At 39.1% G+C, this 22,047-nt stretch overlaps 1 protein-coding gene and 1 pseudogene across 8 annotated transcripts in view; one reads left to right on the top strand and one right to left on the bottom strand.

The window, feature by feature from the left end:
- Positions 1-22,047, top strand: part of TFDP2 (transcription factor Dp-2) — a 137,306-nt gene that overhangs the window by 46,139 nt on the left and 69,120 nt on the right. Inside the window, exon 1 of one of the 8 annotated variants that reach the window (XM_047783758.1) lies at positions 18,475-18,610. The exons of 5 other annotated variants lie outside the window; for them this stretch is intronic. In XM_047783758.1, coding sequence (XP_047639714.1) covers positions 18,580-18,610 — 31 coding nt within the window. In that variant the 5' untranslated portion in view covers positions 18,475-18,579. Of the gene's footprint in view, positions 1-18,474; positions 18,611-18,830; positions 19,023-19,298; positions 19,366-22,047 lie in introns of those variants that run through there. 2 more of the 8 variants (XM_047783776.1, XM_047783796.1) reach the window with 2 other exon arrangements.
- LOC125137845 (60S ribosomal protein L18a-like) lies at positions 6,057-13,679 on the bottom strand (annotated as a pseudogene).

Below are 22,047 nucleotides of genomic sequence, written 5' to 3'. Positions count from 1 at the left end.
CCATTGTATATTCTTGCCTCCTTTGTTGTAGATTGTAGACCATAAGTGCATGAGTTTATTTCTGGGCTCTCTGTTCTGTTTCATTGATATATATGTCTGTTTTTGTATCAGTAAAATACTGTCTTGATTACTATAGCTTTGTAGTATAGTCTGAAGTCAGGAAACATGATACCTTCATCTCTGTTCTTTTTCTTTTTCTTTTTTTCAAAATTGTTTGGGCTACTCAGAGTCTTTTAGAATTTTTTTGTTTTTGTTTTGTGAAAAATGCCATGAGTATTTTGATGGGAATTGCATTGAATCTGTAGATTTCCTTGGGTAGTATGATCATTTTGAAAATATTAACTCTTCCAATTCATGATTATAGTATATCTTTCCATCTGTTTGTGTTTCAGTTTCTTTTGTCAGTGTCTTATAGTTTACCAAGTACAGGTCTTTTACCTTCTTATTTAAGTGTATTCCTAGCCATTTTATCCTATTTGATGCAATGTCAAATGAGATTGTTTTCTTAATTTTCTCTCTGATAGTTAATTATTAGTATAGAGAAATGCCACAGATTTCTGTATATTAATTTTTTTGGCTGTATCCACAGCATGCAGAAGTTCCTGGGCCAGGGATCAAACCCATGCCACAGTTGTAACCAGAGCCATGGCAGTGACAATGCTGGTTCCTTAACCCACTGAGCCACAAGGGAACTCCTAGGGTTTTCTATGTATAGTGTCAAGACATCTTCAAACAGTACCAGAATTTTACTTCTTCCTTTCTAATTTGGCTTCCTTTTATTTTTTTCTTGTCTGATTGCTCTGGCTATGACTTCTAATACTATGTTAAGTAGAAGTGGTGAGAGGGAGCATCTTCTCTTATTCCTGATCTTAGAGGAAAGGCTTTCAGCCTTTCACCTTTGAATATGATGTTATCTGTGGGTTTGTAGTGAGTGAGCTTTATTACACTGAAATATGTTCCCTTCATACCCACTTTGACAAGAGTTTTTATTATGAATGGGTGTTGAGCTTTGTCAGATGTTTTGTTGATGTTTTTTCTGCATCAGTTGAGAAGACCATATGGTTTTTATTCTTCAATTTGCTAATGTTGTTTGCTTTAGGGTTTACACTGTACATCTTTAAGTTATCACAGTCTACTTTCAAAGAATGTTACACCATACTATGTATATTTCCTTTTCCTCTCTCCTCTTTTGTCCTATAGTTAGCATACATTTTATTTTCACATAGTTATAAAGCTCATAATACATCATTAGTGTCTTAGCTTAGACTTTATCTTTTCAAGTGATTAAGATTAAAGATAAGAAAAAAATTTCTTCCAGTCTAATAATGAGAAAGTTGAAATAGTTATCTTAAAGCCCCTGTCTTGATATTTTCAGTTTCTAGGTCATGTATGAGTCTGTTTCTATTTGGCTGCTTTATTTCTTGCAGTGTGGGTGTTTTTTTTCTTTTTCTTTTTTTTTTTTGGTGCATTATTAAAATTTTAGTTTAATGCCAGACATCTTGTATAGAAGAACAGCAGAGATTGAAGTAAGCAGTATTTATACTGGGCCATAGGCACACTTGTACTTCTGTTAGGCCATTTGTCTGTGGGATTGAGTCAATCAGTTAGGAGTTAATGTGGGTTTGGGCTTTGACGTTGCCATGATTATGTTCAGTGTACCTCAGAGGAAAAAAGAGGTTGAAAAATCTGGTCTTTAGAAAGCGGAAAAGATTGTGATTATTTCATGGTGGTTCTTACTAGGGTTTGTCTTATGGCCAGATCTCTTCAAGTTATGTGTGAATCCTATGCGTGTAGGATGGTTATAAGTTTTTATGAAAACAACAAAAAAAATATCTTTCAAAATATAATTTAATGAGAATCATGTTAAGTCACAAACAGTGCTGCTTCTATCTGTATTTTATAAGGTTATCTAGTAAGGAAGCAAAATATTCCTTATTTCAAAAAAGGCAAACTTGGAGTTCCACCGTGGCTTAGTGGTTAATGAAATCTAACTAGGATCCATGAGGATGAAGGTTCCATCCCTGGCCTTGATCAGTGGGTTAAGGATCCAGAGTTGCTGTGAGCTCTGGTGTAGGATTGCAGACGCAGCTCGGATCCTGTGTGGCTATGGCGTAGGCCAGCAGCTACAACTCTGATTCAACCCCTAGTCTGGGAACTTCCATATGCCATGGGTGCAGCGCTAAAAAGCCAAAAAAAAAAAAAAAAGGGCAAACTTGAAGTTTTGGCATTTTATAGATGCTCAGTGTTTCTGCAGAGGAAGGGGGAGGTGATCTGTGCCTGGTGGAGGCAGCATTACTCAGCAGTACTTACTGGCAGTGAGCTGGTAATGAGGCCATGTGAGAGACTAAGGTGGTGTTTTTCTATCTTAGATACATATTGTAATCACCTGAGACCTTTTAGAACAATATGTCCCACCCTCAAAGGTTCCAGTGAAGTTGGTTTGAGACATGAACTGGACATAAGATTTTTAAGTTTCCCAGTTGATTCTAATGTGCAGCCATGGCTGAGGCTCATTCCTCTAAAGGCTCACAGAAATTCTGTGGGCTTTGTAAAGTCTGGAAGATTTGCATTAGCAGATGGAGGAAATATCAATGATATTTAACTTATGATCATTGCTGTGATATACAGAAAAAGTAATTGTTTGGTTATTTACTGAGAAACATAAAAGACAACACAACTCAATAAATGAAAGTTGTTCTGTATTCCTAGGAGAAAAAAATAAGTCTTTTAAAGGTGACAGTTCTTTTCAAAGCAAATAAAAATTATGTAATGCATTTCAATTAAATATTAGAGTTTTTAAAAGCCATAATGTTGCCTACCACCTAGATTTTGGTTTCTAATACTATTCTGCAATGAAAGAATCCAAGGCTATTTGGGAAAATAACTAATCTAGATTTGGAGAGGAATATACAAAAACAACCTGCAGTGTCTCATAGTACCAGAAAGTAAGGAAATATTAAAAAAAAAAAAAAAAAAAGGCAAACCATGCCAGAGCAACACAGGAGCCAACCTGAAAAAGATCCCAGTGGCCAAAACTGGAGCACTTTGAGCAATAAAATAAATAACATAATGTTGGATTTTAACCTAAAGTATAAAATAAAAATATATAAGAACATGTTCATATAAATGACTGAATAAATAAGTGGGGCGTGAAGAAACAAGTTTCCCTGTACAGAATTTCAAAATATTTGCATAGTTTTCGCCCTCTTTAAGGAGGTAGAGCTTAAACCCTCCAACCCCTCCTTGGGTGTGAGCTACATTTATTGTAGTGCCTCCAAGAGAAACTTGTGTAAATATGGGGTGAAGAAAAGCCAGCTTGTCCAGGACATCCTCAGAGTTAACTTTAGTTGTCATAAGTCATTTTGAGAGCATGTCCCCTCAATATGTGATGAGATCTTTCTTGCAGTAATGTATAACTTTAGTCTAACAATGAGAAAAAGAAAAAAAAAGTATTGGAAAAACCCAGATTGAGTGGCTTTCTACAAAATACCTGACCAGGACTTCCCAAAACTTGTCCACCTTTTCATAAACAAGGCAGATCTGAGAAACTGCCACAGACCAGAGGCTTAGTAACCATGATCATTCAATGTAATAAAGAAATAAGTAAATATGAGTTCCCTTTGTGGCTCAGCAATTACCAAACCTGACTAGGATCCATGAGGATTCAGGTTCGATCCCTGGCCTTGCTCAGTGGGTTAAGGATCTGGCGTTGCTGTGAGCTGTGGTGTAGGCCGGCAGCTACAGCTCCAATTCAACCTCTAGCCTGGGAATCTCCATATGCTGTGAGTGCGGCCCTAAAATAGCAAAGAAAAAAAAAGAAACAGAAAAGAAATAAGTAAATGAAATATTGGCATTACAAGAAAAAACAGGGCAGCAGGATGGGAAATTCACAGAAGAAATGCAAATCCCTAATAAAAATACTAATATATATTCATTTAACCAGTAATCAAAATGTAAATTTAAATGATAAAAGCCAATATTTGCCAATCTTATTAGCAAAGTGATTTTTTTTGGTTAATTGTCACTTTAGGCAGAGGATAGTATGGGGATTCATAAAATGAAACAACCTCTTTGAAGGATAGTTTGCTCAGTACCCCTCAAAAGTCTTAAAAATATGCAACCCCATGGAGTTCCCATCGTGGCGCAGTGGTTAACGAACCCGACTAAGAACCATGAGGTTGCAGGTTCGGGTCCCTGCCCTTGCTCAGTGGGTTAACCATCCAGCGATGCCGTGAGCTGTGGTGTAGGTTGGAGACGCGGCTCGGATCCCGCGTTGCTGTGGCTCTGGCGTAGGCCGGTGGCTACAGCTCCGATTCAACCCCTAGCCTGGGAACCTCCATATGCCGCGGGAGCGGCCCAAGAAATAGCAACAACAACAACAACAAAAGACAAAAAGAAAAAAAAAAGCAACCCCTGACTCAGCATTTTCTCTTCTGTAGGTTTATCCTAATTAAAGAAAGATCTTCAGGAAGATTTGAGCAAATAATGTTTACCACAACATTGGTGATAAGAATGAAACATTGGAAGTGGTGTGATAAATAAACTGAGTCTATTGTGACACTTTTGTATACTGGCCTTCTATAGATATTATAGTCTAAAAATTTTATTACGTTCAGAAAGTTAAATCAGCAGGTAAAGTATGACTTCTGTCCCCCTTCTTCTTTTTTTTGGAAAAAGAAAAATGTAGCATAGGAAAGGACTTGATATATGTGTATAAGACACTATAACTGTTTCTGGGTGTTGGAATTATAGATGATTTTAAATTTCTCATATGTGCTTTTCTATTTTTTTTAAAATTGTGGCCGCATCTGCGGTACATGGAAGTTCTCAGGCCAGGGGTTGAATCTGAGCTGCAGTTGTGACCTACGTCACAGCTGTGACAACACCAGATCTTTTAACCCACTGTGCCACAGAAGGAACTCCTGTGCTTTTCTGTATTTTGTAATTTTTCTAAAATGTTCATGTGCAGTATTTTGGGCATCATGTAAAAGCTCTTTAAAAACAAAATCTTCTTCCTATTTGAAATTAACAAAGACTTTCTTAAAGTTGTAACCTGTGTCAGCAAAGGTAAGAAACATTGGTGTCTTCGTTTCATATCCACTTTTTCTTAACTCTGTTTATTCTTACTTTCTTATCTACTTCAGGTAGGAGCATAAATCAGCACAAGCACTCAGGGCAGATTAGTAATACATATTGAACTCCTTAAAGAAATTTGTATTTTTTGGAGTTCCCCGTCGTGGCTCAGTGGTTAACGAATCTGACTAGGAACCATGAGGTTGCGGGTTCGATCCCTGGCCTTGCTCAGTGGGTTAAGGATCTGGCGTTGCCGTGAGCTGTGGTGTAGGTCAAAGACGTGGCTCGGATCTGGCGTTGCTGTGGCTCTGATGGAGGCCAGCAGCTACAGCTCCGATTTGACTCCTAGCCTGCGAACCTCCATATGCCTCGGGTACGGCCCTAGAAATGGCAGAAGACAAAAAACCCCAAAAAAACAACGAAATTTGTATTTTTTCACCTACTAGAAACTCTTCTGGGATTGTGCATTAGAAAAGGCTAAGAAATTATTGCGTGTAGAAGTGCTTATTATATAATTGTTTATAATGGCAGAATATGGAGACTGTAAATATCCATTGATAGGGGTATAAAATATGACAGTGGAGTAATTAATGCATTCATGATTATGTTTAGAGCATATTTATTGAGGTCTGATAACGCTCATGTTCCTTTTTAGTCTTCTGCTCACAGTGGCATTCATGATCCTTATTCTTTTTTTTCTAAATATATATTAGAGTACAAAAAAATTATTGATAGGATATCATTTTTTTTTTTTTTTGGCTACACCCATGGCAGAGAGCAAATGTAATGTTTCACTTTATAGGTGAGGAAATAGGAGCTTGAAAGTGTTAATAAATAAGATGCCCAACCAGGGGGGCTGGGCAGAGGAAGTGGGTTGGATGGGGAATTTGGGGTTGGTAGAGGCAAACTGTTACATTAATTAATTCTTTGGTTTTCCCAAAAAGTTTTATTTGGTCAGACCTAGGGATGGGGAGGGCCAGCATCTAAATGAAGATGTTGGACCTCTTGGTGGTGAAGCGTGGCTTGTGCTGGCGATGGAGGACCCGGGTAGAGGGAACTTGATCTTGGAGTCGTGGAACTGCTTGATTGCTGGTTGGCCGCAGTTGCTGGCTGTGATCTCCTCCATCTTCATGATCTGGATGGAGTGGGCCCCGGGCCCAGAGCTGGGTGCCCATGTCTGGGTAGCACTGGGTGATGGCGCTAGCCCTGGTCAGGCCCCGGCACTGCCGGTATATATGGTGGGTGTTGCTGCAGGAGTCATAGCGCAACCAGATGCCCAAGTTCTCCCACCGCAGGGGAGACGTCTCAGACACCTGTCCATAGCAGACTATTTCTCCTGAAGACTTCATCTTCTTCAGCTGAAACACAAAGTACCAGAAGCAGGGCCTGGCAACAACGTGATTAGGCGGAGAGATTCGAATGTGATAAGAGAGGTGGCATGCTGGCATGTGGGGGGTGGGCAGGCAGCGCCCCACCACCTTGTACTCTCACACCATGCCCGAGGCCGTTCTCTCCGTGTTCGCTGCCACCCACAAAAAGACCAGACTATTACATTTAGAATGGATAAGCAATGAGGTCCTACCGTTCAGCACAGGGAACTATATCCAGTCTCTTGGGATAGACCATGATGGAAGATAGTATGAGAAAATGAATGTATATATATGTATGACTGGGTCACTATGCGGTATAGCAGAAATTGACTCAACACTGTAAATCACCGATTCCCTAATGAAAAATAAATAAATAAAATAATCTAAAAAACAAAACTAGCAAAGGAACAGAATGAAAACAGACTCATAAATAGGACAAAAACATAGATGGAAAAGGAGGTGTGTGTGTGTGTGTGTGTGTGAAATATTGGTCCTGATTCCTTCTCCATGTACTTTGCTTTAGCCCCAGGTAAGAAAATAACAAGTGGGTTGCTTCTACTATTTTTGTGTAAATAACCCAAGCTAGTAAATTCCTGTTTTCCCCCAAACCCTCCCTTATGTGTATTTTATTTGTCTTCCTCAGTTTCCGTTTATTTGCTTTACTTTTACTTGTGGGTGTCATATGAGTATTTTCACAGTTCTGTTCTCACACAGAATGCTCTTCTCTCTGCTTTTACTGTAGCTAACACCTCCTCATTTTCCAGGTTTTAGCTTAAATATCACTCCTCTCAGAAATCTTCCTGGACCACTTTATCTGAAAGACTGCAAGTAATACCCCTTCCCAGCTCTGTAATGTCCACTAGTTTCTTTCATAGCAATGAAGACAATTGATATTTTTGTACGTGTTTACTTGTTTATAGTGCTTCCTCTGTTAGACTGTGACTTCCTGAGGCTGGGATTATATCTTTTCCTTCACCAGTGTATTTTTAGGTCCCCTTCTTATGGTTGGTATGTTTTTAACAGTTAGTAAATATGAATAGATTAAACGAACAAACTTAATTTTTATAGCTTTGACAACAACAGCTCATTAAGAATTTATCATGTTATTTAGGTGAGTTGTTTTAACGGAGATTGTACCAATATTATTCTTATAGCACATACTCATTTATCTTAACTATGCTAGTCTTGATATTTTAGTGTATTTTATGTAGAAATTTAAAGGAAGGAAGTTAGGTTAGACTCAGGAGGTAATAGAAGCCCTTAGAGTAGAGGTGGAACTACTGCTGGTGCTGAGAAATGGGTAGACTTTGAAGAGGCAAAGAAGAGGGAAAAGCCACTTTGGACAAGACTGTTTTATACTTTTTAAAAATAGACTTTATTTTTTATTTATTTCTTTTTGTCTTTTTAGGGCTACACCCGTGGCATATGGAAGTTCCCAGGCTAGGGGTTGAGTTGGAGCTGTAGTTGCCGGCCTACACCACACCCACAGCAATGCAGGATCTTTAATCCACTGAGCGAAGCCAAGGATTAAACCTGCATCCTTATGGCTGCTAGTCAGATTCATTTCTGCTGAGCCACGACAGGAACTCCTAGACTTTATTTTTGTAAGTAAAGTTTTAAGTGCACAGCAGAATTAAGCAAAAGATACAGATACTTCCCATATACCCTCTATCCCCAATCCCACATGAATTTTGTTTTAAAACTGTGGTAAAATACACATGAAATTCACCGTCTTGGCCATTGTTAAGTATGCCTTTCTGTGGTACTGAATATACTCATAATGTTGTCCAACCATCAAGCCATACATCCCTGTCTCTTGTTTCATCTTGTGAAAATGAAACTCTGTGCCTATTAAACAGTAACTCCCCATATCTTCCTCTTCCTAGACTCTGCTAACCACTGTTTTATTTTCTATCTCTAGGCTATTGATCATTCTAAGTACTTCATATAAGTAGAATCATACAGTATTTGCCATTTTGTGACTGGCTTTTTTCACTCAGCATAATGTCCTCATGGTTCATCCATGCTGTAGTGGGTCAGAATTTCCTTCCTTTTTAAGGCTGAATACTATTCCATTGTATATATATATCACATTTTTCTTATCAGTGGACAAATGGATTGCTTTCATTTGTAGCCACTGTGAATAAGGCTGCTGTGATTACAGGAGTACAGATGTCTCTTTAAGATTCTGCTTTTATTTCTTTGAGGTGTCTACCTAGAAGTGGAATTGACCCAGCAGGATCGTATGATAATTCTATTTTTAATATTTTAAGCAATCAAAGTCCCAGTTTACACAATAGCAGTACCATTTTGCATTCCCACCAGTAGTTATACAAGGGTTCTGATTTCTTTACAACTTCACTAACACTTGTTGCTTGCTGTTTGGGGGATTTGTTTATTTGTCTTTTTAGGGCTGCTCCCATGGCATATGGAGGTTCCCAGGCTAGGGGTCAAATTGGAGCTACAGCTGCCAGTCTACACGACAGCCACAGTAATGCCAGATCCAAGGTGCATGTGCCACCTACACCACAGTTCACGGCAATGCCAGATCCTTAACCCACTGAGTAAGGCCAGGGATCAAACCCATGGCCTCACAGATACTAGTTGGGTTTGTTAACCACTGAACCATGATGGGAACTCCGTGTTTGTTTGTTTGTTTTTTATAGTAACCATCCTAATTGGTGTGAGGTGATATCTCAGTGTAATTTTGATTTGCATTTCCTTAATGATTAGCGATGTTGAATATCTTTTCATGTGCGTATTGGACATCTGTGTATCTTATTTTGAGAAATATCTATTTAAGTCCTTTGCCTACTTTTAATTAGGTTATTTGGCTTTGTTGTTGTTGTTGTTGTTGAGTTTTAGATTTTTTTTAATATGTCCTGGATAGTAATCCCTTATCAGGTATGTGATTTGTATGTGACAATTCACTTTTTGCTTGATGCTTTCAAGATCCTCTCTTGTCTTTGTCTTCTTCGGGTTTGATTATAATGCATCTCTTTGAGTTCATCTTACCCTGGGTTTGTTGAGCTTCTTGATATTAATATTTATGTTCTCTATTAAATTGAGGAAGTCTTCAGTCATTATTTCTTCAAATATTCTCCCTTTTTCTGTCTTCTCCTTTTGGGAGTCCCCCAGGTCCCTTCCAGGTCCCTTAGTCTCTGTTCACTTTTTCCTTCTTTTTTAGCTTGATCATTTCCATTGTTCTGTGTTCAAGTTGTTGATTTCTTTTTTCATTTCAGTTATTTTCCTTTTTAGCTCCAGAATTTCTTTTTGGTTCCTTTTTAGGTTTTCTTTCTCTTTATTGATATTTTCATTTTGTTGTATCATTTTCTTGACTTTCTCCACATCTTCCTTTAGTTCTTTGAGCATCTTTAAGAGAGAGTTGTTTTAAAGTCTTTGCCTAATATATCTGCCATCAGGACTTTCTCAGGGACTGTTTCTACTGTTTTATTTTTTCCCCTTGAATTGGTCGTAATTTCCTGTTCTTGGTATGTCTTGTGATGGTTTTTATTGTTGAAAAACTGGTTGTTTGAATTTAATAATGTAGTAACTGTGGAAATTGGAATTTCCCTCTTCCCCAAGGTTTACTCTTTATTAGTTTTGTTCATTTTTTAAAAAATTGTCTTGGGCTGTCTCTGTGCCAGGGATAGCCCTAGGTGTAAACTTAAGGTCTTCTCAGGTCTTTTCTGAGCCTTTCCCTGGCTGCGTGTAGTTACTTTCTAATTTTTCCCACATATGCAGTTGTTTTTAAGTGTCCTGGTCTTTAATGTATGGTTCCCTAAGGTGTAAATGGAGAAAAATGAAGGGTGGGAAAGACACTAGTCCTTTAAATCCTCCAAAAGTCACTTCAGCCAGAGTGGGGGGTGGGTGGGGGACTGTGGGGAGACAGAGCAACAATGGCTGCCCACTTTTTCTGCACTTCTGCAAGCAGAAGCAGCAGTCCCCAGTCAGAACACAGATGCCTGGTATTTGGATGTTTTGTACATCCTGGACCCCATATCCTGTGTACAAACTGCTCCGGGAACATGTGCACAGCTGCCTGCCACATGGCTGCTGTTGGGGGAGGGGTAGCTGCTACTGCACCACCAGCTATAAGTTGACAAAAATTAGTTGCAATTTACCATCCAAGCCTTCCCCTGCAAGTTGCAGGACTTCCTTAGACTCCAGAGATTCAAAATAGTTACATGAGACGGATTCTGCCAGTGCAGTTGTTGCCCAGGTAAGGAGACAGATTCTTAGCGCTTCCTATTCTGCTGTCTTTTTAGAATCCTCTTTCCTACAGAAGTTTTTAGGGCGGGACTGCAGGAATTATCTTTGGCGTATCTGGGAAACCATTACAGAAAATTGTAGATTACTAGTGGAGAAAGAGGCTAGTTTCTAATCATTAAGAGCTTGGAAAATCAAAGTAGATAAAATTTTTCTGCTGTAAGTGGAGTTCTTTTAACAGATGGGAAGCTACTGAAGGTATTTGATCAGTAAAGGACACTTGTTCATCCATTTATTTGTTTAGCAGATATTGTTTGAATACACACTGTGTGCAATATGGTTTTCCAGACAGGAAGGGTGCAAGGATGAAATAGGAGGAATGGAGAGCCAAAAACCTGTTGTGGAGGAATTCATACGCTACTGGAAGTGACAGACCTGCAAGTTATTACAAAGGAATATAATATATGTTATAATAAATATATGTCCACAGTGTTGTGGGAACTTAAAATAGGACCAAGCCTGCTTTGGAGAATTGGAAATATCTTAACTGAAGGGGTGACATTTTATGGTCTGGGGAGAGGAGGACTGATTTACCAGGTGAAGAATATTGAGACCTTAACAATAAGGTCATGAGCTGTTCATGGAATGGTAAATAATCCTTGCCTCTGGAGTTGTGGGAAATAAACCTAGAACAACAATTTGGGATCCAGTTATTAAGGGCCTAATGTGATCTCTTTGACGAGGGAACCATCAAGGATTGTTAGGCAGGGGACTGAGATGGTTTTCTTTCTTTTTTTCTCATCTGGAGTAGTTGATGTGGCATTAATGAACTAATACATGACATAGAGAACAATACCACATTTTAGTAAGCCTTTTGATTATATCTGCTTGTTGAATTTATATCTGTAATTAATGCCCATAGTCACTAAGTATGTGGACTTTGAGAAGTTAAGAATTGAATTAGTATCATAGTTCTGCTGCTTTGTAGCGTTTACGCAAGTAATTTGATATGGCGAGCCTCCATTTTTTTATCTGAATAATGGGGCTGCTTAGTAGTTTCTGGGCATAACCAGTTACTGGCAAGTGATGAGATTTCTGTTGGATGGGAAAGAAGTCAAAGGAGATGTCCCCCGCCCCTCCAACATAATATAGTCTGTGTATACTCTGAATATTGAGCGGAGGTAGGCTTTCAGGTGGACTTGGGAGTCAGCCATTAAAAAGGTGTACATTTAATCTAAAAGAGATAGTTAGTACTAAATAGGTTTTTGTATGCTATGTTTTAAGATTTGGAGAAGGGGACTTTTGAAGGTTTTTAAGCAGGAATCCATGTGACTGAGTTTTTCCAAGCAGCTTCAGGGTAATTATTAATAGTGTGCCCCCTTTAACTCTCAATGGTTAACCCAGTTTGGATAATAAATTATGTGGTCTGGCTACAGCTCCGATTCGACCCCTAGCCTGGGAACCTCCATATGTCGCAGGAGCGGCCCTAGAAAAGGCAAAAAGACAAAAGAAAAAAAAATAAGTAAAAATAAATTATGTGGCCAGTCACCTTCCAAAACAAAAATATAGTAAGAACAAAGGGCTCTGGTTGAGCCATTTAGAATACAAATATGGAGGAAAAAAATAAAGGAATCAGCCCAGAGCATTGGGAGTAAAACAGAGAAGAAACAGTCTTTATAAAAGACAAGAGATGATAGTTTTTTTTTGTTTATTTGTCTTTTGTCTTTTTAGGGCCGCACCTGAGGCATATGGAGGTTCCCAGGCTGGGGGTCGAATTGGAGCTGCAGCTACCAGCCTACACCACAGCCACAGCCACAGCAATGCATTATCTGCACCATGTCTGCAAATCTTCGACCTACATCACAGTTCACGGCAATGTTGGATCCTTAACCCACTGAGCAAGGCCAGGGATCAAACCTGCGTCCTCATGCTTGTCCAGTTCGTTTCTGCTGAGCTATGACAGGAACTCCAAGAGAGGATAGTTTTAATAGTATTAAGCAGGCGAGATTTGTGAGATCAACAGGGTCAGACTAGCAAGGTTCTGGAGCATACACATACGTTTGATTCATCGAGGTAGAGCTCCTTTTCTTTCTTTCTTTTTTTTTTTTTTTTTTGTCTTTTTGCTGTTTCTTTGGGCCGCTCCCGCGGCATATGGAGGTTCCCAGGCTAGGGGTCCAATCGGAGCTGCAGCCACCGGCCTACGCCAGAGCCACAGCAACGCGGGATCTGAGCCGCGTCTGCAACCTACACCACAGCTCACGGCAACGCCAACGCCGGATCGTTAACCCACTGAACAAGGGCAGGGACCGAACCTGCAACCTCATGGTTCCTAGTCGGATTCGTTAACCACTGCGCCACGACGGGAACTCCCCTAGAGCTCCTTTTCTACTTCAGACAGTGCGGTTTCATATGAGCACTTGGAGAGAAGCCAAATTGGGTAGTTTCTTTGAGGATAAGGACCATGCCTTTTATTTTTATATCCCTAGTGCCTAGCACAGTAGTTATCATGTAGGAGGTACTTGGTGCATTTTTGAAGAATTGAAATATAATTAATAGTTGGTGAAAAAGATGAGTTAGTAGCTATAGATATCACACTGAAAAAAAAATTGGCGGAATGGAAAGGAGGAGGTTTTTAGTTTGGCAGCAGTTACAGAGGAAAAATCTTTGCATTTAAATGTTGAGATGAACTCAGCAGAGAGGGAAAAAGTAAAGTTTCTGAAGAGGGAAGGAAGTTTGAAAGCTGAAGTCCTTGCTGCTTGGGTAAGAATCTATTGCAACGTGAACAGTGTGGCCTTCAAGAGGTAACACCCCCTCACCTCCCTCGCCCCAACCTTTGATGATGTAGGAATATTCTAATGAAAAGAGACAGTCTTTGGAGTCAGAAAACCTAGAGCTAAATCTTGACTTTACCTTTTACTAGATCACTGGCAAATCATGTATTCTTTTAGGTTTAAATGACTCAGCTAGAGATTTAGTGACCAACTGTAGGATGCCTAGAAACTCATCCGCCGCCCATGTCTTCCTCATCTTCCAGCTACTACATTTTATGATTATGTCCTTCTGGCCACAGTCGATTGTCCCAGCCCATTATTGCTCTGAGGACATTTCACTGGCCAGGATGAGCACCTGACCCACATGCAACCAGTGCTTGTCTTCCTGGTGTTTTTAAGGCCCAGGGTGTGAGAGGATTAATGGAATCTGTAAGCCAGAAAACTTGTGACACATCAGGGCTGTGTTTCCCACCCGCTGAAGAATGCTGATCTATGGTGAAAGAGAATGATGCTGACATGAGAGAAAATCAGAGGCAAAGGAAAGGAGTCAGACAGACCCACCTGGTCCCAGCAACCTCGCAGTTCCTGAGACCTTGCTGCATCCCTGACCCTCCTAATTTGGTTCTCTAACCCTTTCTTGCATCCAGTGAGCCAGTTGAGCTGACTCATTTCTTTTCAAATCAGACTCGTTTGAGTTGAGTTTCTTTACCTTATAATTCAACTCATACCTGAATTTGGATGAATTGCTCTGACTCTGGTGACCATCCTTTCCTTCACTAGAACTTAAGTCTTTCTCAAGGGCTAAAGTCTTATGTCTAAGGCTCCATCCCTTCCTAACTTGTGAGGGCTTTAGGGAACCATTTCTGAGCTGTCAACTTTGGTTTTTACCCCTTTCAGAGGTCCTTCTCTGAGGTACTGGTAAATGCCTCCCTCCTCCTCTAAAGCCTTCAACTTGATTCTTTGGGCTCCACTAATTCCATTTTGACTAAAGCATGCATAGGAATATGGTAGAAGACAAAATTAGAAGGTTGAAGTTAGGGGCCTGATTGAGGAAAATTGGCACTTCAGTCTTATGTAGTTTGTTGTTATTGTCTGGACCAGAGAGCTCTAACAGAACTTTCTGTGATAATGGAAATGCTCTGTTTCTGCAAGCTGTTAACCACAAACATGTATCTGCCACGACTGGGAAATTGAATATTTATTTATTTATGCAATTATTTATTTATGTATTTATTTTGTCTTTGTAGGACTGCTCCTGCAGCACATGGAGATTCCCAGGCTAGGGGTTGAATCAGAGCTGTAGCTGCTGACCTGTACCAGATCCAAGCTGTGTCTTCGACTTACATCGTAGCTCATGGCAACATGGGATCCTTAGCCAGCTGAGGGATCGAACCTGCGTCTTCCTGGTTCCTAGTCAGATTCATTTCTGCTGAGCCTCGACAGGAACTCCTTATTTATTTTTTAAAATATTTTTTGGGCTGGGCCTGCAACAAGCAGAAGTTCCCAGACCATAGCAGTGACAATGTGTCCCAGCAGTGACGATACCAAATACCTGACTGCCGGGGAACTCCTGAATTTTTAATTGCATTTAACTTTAATCCGTGTAAATAAGGCTACCACTGTTGATAATGTAGCTCTAGACATCAGGAGGTCATCAAAAGTTATATTTCTTATTTCTTTTGTTTTGATGTATGTTTTAGGAAAAAAAAACCTGGAAATAGTGTGGGCATTTGACTCTTTCTTGAGTCAAGAATAGAAAATCACTATTTATTTGCGATGATGCTGTCTTTAACAAGGATGCAGAACGTAGGAGGGTGAGCTAATTTGGGACAGTAGATGTGGAGTTAAGTCCTGAAGAAGTTGCTTGACAAAATGGGATGTCCAATAGGGCGCTGCAAATAAGAGTTAAGAATTGAGGAGTTCCTGTTGTGGCACAGTGGAAACGAATCCGATTAGGAACCATGAGGTCTCAGGTTCCATCCCTGGCCTTGCTCAGTGGGTTAAGGATCCAGCGTTGCTGTGAGCTGTGGTGTAGTTTGCAGACACGGCTCAGATCTGGTGTTGCTGTGGTGTAGGCTGGCAGCTACAGCTCCAATTTGATCCCTAGACTGGGAACCTCCACATGCCATGGGCCCGACCCTGAAGCAAAAAAAAAAAAGAAAAAAAAGAAAAAAGACTCAAGAGTTGAGCAGAACAGAGGAGGCTAAGACCGGGAGTATGTTTTGTTGTCATCTGCATAAAGGTGATTAAAGCCATAGAGATCGCTAATGTTCTCCAAAGAGGGAATATAAATCTTGGAGAAAGGAGCATCAAGGGCATAACCTTGAAAAATGCCTACATTGGAAAGGTAGAGGGTTTCCTGTTGTGATGAGTGGGTTTAGACTTTGACTGTAATGGCTTGGGTCTCAGGAGGCATAGGTTTGATCCCTCGTCCCACACAGTGGGTTAAAAGGTCCGGCATTGCTCCAGCTGTGGCTTAGATTTGATCCCTGGCCATCCCTGTGCCACAAGAGTGGCCATAAAATTAAAAAAAAAAAAATATGAAGGTGAAGTTACTATATGATATTTCTAAGAAACCAGCACTTATCCATGTGACTGATAGCAGAAATCCTTTGCTTTGGCGTAGTCTTCATCACAGAGATTAGATATTTTACTTGAAAATGTGATACAGATATATGATATGGATCTGACAGATAGTTATATTTAGCAGGCATGGGGCAAGTAGAAACTATCATTGTGCTATCATAGTATCATTTCTGCCTATAGAATCATAATATATCTGTAAAATGTGGTTAATCTTTGGTCCAGTTGCCAATAAACATAGCAAACTCTAGCCCAAATAAGTTAGCTTACAAACTGGGCAAGCAAGCGCCTAGCCCCCTTTGGTATTTTCCAGATCATCAGTGCCTGCCAATGATATGATGCTTAAGTGGATTTTTGTATCCAAGATTAAGGAGAAATTGTTTGCGAGAACATACATAAGATGCGTTTTATTATGCAGTGGGAAGACTCATGAATTTCCCCACAATGAAGGCATACAGAAGGTAGTGATTAAGCTGCCTGCCAAGAAAGGCTTAATAGATTGAAGGGCAGTGTGAATAAGGAATTTGGGAGTTGAGAGGGGGGGCGCTGGCAAGGAAGACAAGCAGGGAGAAAGAAACAGAAGACTAGAGAAAGGCTTAATGTCAGGTCTCTGGGGTAAGACAGTAGGGAGCAAGGCACTTTGCTGCCTAGCTCAGTGCCTGAATCATAGTAGGTGCTCAGAAAGTATCTGTGGAAGGAAAGATGAATGATGGTTAGGGAGAAGAAACATTGCTCCTACAGGGCTGATGGAATCTACTTTGGCCCCATGTTATTTTATCCATTACCTGACCTCAGTCATCACAATGTCTTCCTGACCTTGGGTTGCTGTTAATTTATTGTAGAATATATACTAAGTGTGTGACTATTCCAGGTAAAAGATTTGAACATGCAAATCACCATCCAGCCCTGGGTGGGGGCGAGGGAGGGATGCTCTGGTATTTAGAAGTAGGGTGAGGGTACCTTATCCTTTGTTTTAGGACTGTAACAAGTAGGTATGACATAAATAAACCCTGAATATCCTGGCCTTGGGTGGCATGGGTGATCACTTCTGGGTATTCTCACAGGTTAGGGGTGTGTACTTATTTCCTCTGTATGGTTTCTGGTAAGGCGATTAAGAATGGTGAGAAGCAGGATGGGGAGGTTGAAGTTATTTCCAGATAGGAGTATTTAAACAGATAATCAGCGCATTAGATTTTAATACACAAAACTGAATGGATGCTGTTTAATTTTCAAGTTCTTTTTTTTTAAATTCAAAACTCCTCTGAAATCTGATAGTCCACAAAACCTTAGTGTATAGAATTTTAACTGATTCCTTTACGTGAATGTTATGGTGACCTGATATCTGATATTGAAAACAGATTTTAGAGTGAAAAATACAGGGCCACATAGGTTGTATTTTAAATTTTAAGCTAAATGTACTTGCAGCTCAATTTAATTTACACCCTAGGCTGTATCATTTTTGACATATCTCTGTGTGTATATAAATGTAATATGTGGTACATAGTCTGTTTAAAAATAAAAATTTGACTAAGAAAAAGCTCTGATCTGTTTCATTCAGTATATATTTATTTGAGTGTCTAACAAGCAGAATTTTAGACACTGGGATGCAGCACTGAACAAAGCACAAGATCTTTGCTCTGCTGGAGCTGTTGTCAAGACTTATTTTCAGAGGGAAATATTTCAGATTAGCTGGTACCTAATCAAAGAAGGAGAGGTACCTTAATCATCTAGGAAAATTGTACTTTCACAGAACTGAGATATAAACTAAACCCCACTGAAGACAGGGATTTTCATTTGGCTTTTGTCTTGTGTTCACTGCTGTATCCCCAGAGCTCAAAATAGCGCTTGGCTCAAATGTCGTTGATTGCAGTGTTTGTTGTTTTGAATTTTATAATGAGACATATACTTTAATAAATGATTCTTAAATCTAGTACATTGAAAATTTTATAATCTCATTTCCTTATTTTTATGTTTCTTGCCTACTTTTTGTTTCTCTTTGTGTCCACATGTCAGGATGCAGACACAGCTTATTAATATTAATAATCAGTCATATGGTAATCTGATATTGCAAAGGTTAGATTTGGAAAGGAATTTAAGGGGTCATCTTTGTTCAGCTTCCTGCCTAGGAAAAACTGAGTAAGATAATTAGGTATGTATTTTTAATTAATCATTTTTTAAAAAGGGGACAGTATAATTGGGTTCTCTCTTGAGAAAATGGAGAAAGGTACTTAACCCTAGATATAAAGGTACTAACCTGAAAAAAGTTAGAACTTCTAACTGTGTGGGAAAGTAAAAAAAAAAATAGAGCACCACTAAGCTGCTCTTTGTTGATATCAGAAATGGGCCTGTCATTCATTTTGGCATTGAAGCATAGCCTCCTATCTCAGGGGGGCAGAACCAGGACTTTTTTTTCCTCCCAGAGGAGCTGGACAGTTATTACAGGTTGAAAAGCCTGACCAGTTTTTCAAGAGTTTCTCCCCCCCCCCCCGAAACTCCTGGTGCCTTTGCTTTGCTTTCAAGAAGCACTAAGGTCTCCGGCTTTGTGACTGCTTTGGAGCTAACAGCACTCTGACATGTATAATTCAAAATATGCAGGTTTCTTGAGTAAGTTCCATCTAATTTTTTAGCCAGTTAAAATTCCAGTGATTTTTAGAAAAATGTTAGCGTGGAGTTAGACATTGTATTGTTTCACCACTTTGATTTTAAGCTTATTTCTAAAGCAATCTTTAATAAGTCAAGAGTCTACATAAAAAGGCCCCTTGGTCTCTTAAGACCTGTACTTTAATTTTCTTTTAAGTGTCTTTGTTGCATGAGATGGTATTCACATGTCTCTGAAAAGCTAGTAACTCAATGATTTTCTTGAGCATCTTTTTAGTTTTTCTGAGAAGTATTTTAAATTGAGCCTTTCTGAGCTCGATTGCTCATGTCTGACACAGTCTCAAGTTTCCAGTGAATGGTAACAAAGACTGTAGAGTGTTGTTGGTACTGCAGTGAGAGGCATGCTTCTTTAGACCAGGTAAGAGAGATCATTTTGTTTCTTACTGTTGGGTGCTTTTTTACAGCGTTTATTTATATTCAACAGCAGCAATGCTAAATGGATAAATAGCCAGGAGCACGCTGAATTCAAGACGTCCTTGCTTGTTGCAGACAGGAAAACTACAGGGTATGGGGGTTGGGGTGGGCATGGGGGGAGGGGTAGAGTACGCATAGTTTATCACTCAGTTACTTATATAAATCAATTAAAATGTAAAAATAATTCCCGGGCTCAGTTTTCTCCGTTCAAGAACTAAAGCAGCAGTTGAGGAAATGAATAATTTGAAAGGTACTTCGTGGTTCTTACTTGTGAGTGCAATTCAAATGTGAGTTTTTACTTTCATTTCTTTCCAGTAGTTAATAAAATAAGCTTTGCCTCTAACTATACATTTTTTTCCATTTATGAAAACATCTACATTGTCAGTAGCAAAATATGCTTCCTCGGGATCTTTGGAATGAACCTGACACTTATAAAAATGTTGCAGCTTTTAGAGCTGTTTCATTCCCTTTTTTCCTAGGACATTTTTCTTAAAAGTATTTGTTCTTTGAAAATGTCAGCTGTATTCTAATGAAGCTCAGGCATTGTTTGCTCATAAAGGGGCCGGTGCATTCCACTGCTTTATGGTTTATTATGAGGCACAGTGTGAGAGTGTGGGTGGCACCATTTGGTGTCTGCCTCTTGGGGTAGTGACTGCCATTATGTTAGCATTGGGTTGGCAAAGAAAATATAGCATGCAAGATTCTGTATGAATCTGGATCCTGTGAAGAAAACCTTAGCCATAAATGACACTCAGTGAGCCCAGGATGTGTGCCAACTTGAGTTGATCACTTCAAGTATACTCTTGAAGCCTGCATTTTAGTTACAATGGGTATTTTCCCGGTCACATCTCTGGGGTTTTGATGTATGTAACATTTACTCCTTCTCTAAACTTTGGTGAAGCCAGTGTTTCTAGACAAACTGTGACATTTTAAATGGAACAGCGTAATTATCAGTAATACATTTACTTTAAAAAAAAGTTTAAGGAACTTAGTGTGGGTGGGGAGGGGGAGTGGAAGAGGAGGTCAGGCAGAGAGGCTTTCTTTCAGTTTAGGAGAGCCCTGAGGAAGAAAAAAAAAAGCAACAGATGTTTCTTCTGTTACAATTGAGGTTGTTTCATTCAAAATTCACAGTAGCTGGGATGGGGAGGGGAGGTCATAAATCTCACTTAATCAGTGAATAAAGAAAACTTAGTCATTTAAATTTTATTCTTTTATATTCAGGATTTGAGAAACAGTATAGAGTAACATACTCTGCTAACATACTTTTTGAAGAGGTTTTTTTAGTCTTAAAAAATTATGTGTGATTAGTGGAAATGTGAGAAAGTTTTAATTCCTTTAAGTGATGGGAAAAAATGATCATTAATCCATATAGACTATTAGGAAAAAACTAAGCCATTATATATAAGGAATACTTAGGTGGCAGATGTTTGTAATTGCACAATAGTTATTAAGGCTTAAAATGAAATTGCAGTATGAAACGTCATTTGCATTTAGTGAGAGACGTATCTTCAGTGAGAAGCATGAGACTTATTGCTAAAGATCTTTGACTAAGAAATGTGGGAGAAATATTTTGAGTCAATTAGAAATGATGTGTCGCAGTTTCCCTCTTAAAAAAAAAAAAAGATAGTAAGCTTTGAGTAGGTAAACTAATGGAAAGAGGGGAATGTTTATCTGCTGAAAGAGTACGAAGGAAGAGAGCTTAGAAGCGACATGCATGTAATGAAACCGACATGCATGTAATGAAACCGGTCAAAGAAATAGGTTTTTAACTTGTGCAGTTCATAATGAGTAAAGTAAAAATCTGCCCTTTCACAAGTAACACGTAGAGAAGTTCTGTGCTCTCAATAGTGTGAGTTTACAAATGTTAGAGCTTTATGCATTTCTTAAAGTTGGCTGTTAGAAAACCAGTGCTGAGCACCAGATCTTTCACATATTAGGCACTTAGGAAATTTTGCCCTACCCTACACTATAAAGTTAGTAATAATATGTTATAAACAGTTCTTTGAACCGTAGTTCAAAATTTGCATATGGAGCAAATGTTAAACGGTTTTCTCAATGTTTAATTGGTCTAAGAAGAGGACTGGGAAAGATTAGCAACGGTGAAGGAGATTATTAAGAACTTCTCTTGCTGTTTGCTAGGATCTGTGGGCTTCCCTGAAGATTTTTCTTTGCTTCAAATAATGACAACAGAATTTAGAGATGTTGAAACTTTTTAGATCATTGTTTGAATTAAGATTTGAGTCCAAAATTGATCTATGCACATTTTGCTTGTTTAAGGAATATTAACGTGTAGCAGTTTGAGTTTTTTTCTAAGATAACTTACCTGGAGTGTAAAATGGATTTACAAAGTTATAGGTTTGTTTAGAGTAAGAACTTTGAGAATTTTGACCAAGGAATGTTTAGTTTTGATGGAATAGACAGCCCTAAAAATTTTGATGATCTTACTTGCGATTATAACTATGACAGCATCGTAGGTTGTAGTTTTCAAAAATGTGTGTCTTATATATTATAAATGTAGTCATGACAGCACTTTACAGCATCAGCATCTATAGTTAGTAATCAGCATCAGTAGAAGTAATTGAGACTGTTAACCCTTCAACTTAAGAACAATATACTGAAAAAAAGCTTCTGGAGTGAAGTACCTGTGGTTCCTGCCTTATATAGAATCTCTTTAGCACAAAACCGAGGTCTTGGGGTTGGGGGGGGCGGGATGGGGGAGTCTAAGCTTTCCCTATTCATCTTTCTCAGAGTCAGAATACCCAGAGAGTGACTGATTTAGATGTTCTCTCTGCCTTACATATTTTTATGCAGTTAGAAACTACGGGTGGTTACCTAGAAATCGCTCATCTCTGGTGTGGAATCAGAAGGAAGATTTGCCTGACACTTATATTTTTCTTTATATTGTTGTTTAGGAGCAGGCAGAGTGTTGTGCTAACTCTGTTTTGCAAGTGGCTCCAGGAACCTATGGT

The sequence above is a fragment of the Phacochoerus africanus genome, chromosome 1 (assembly GCF_016906955.1).
Source record: "Phacochoerus africanus isolate WHEZ1 chromosome 1, ROS_Pafr_v1, whole genome shotgun sequence".
Classification (NCBI taxonomy): domain Eukaryota; kingdom Metazoa; phylum Chordata; class Mammalia; order Artiodactyla; family Suidae; genus Phacochoerus; species Phacochoerus africanus.
This window is presented reverse-complemented; position numbering and strand designations above follow the sequence as displayed.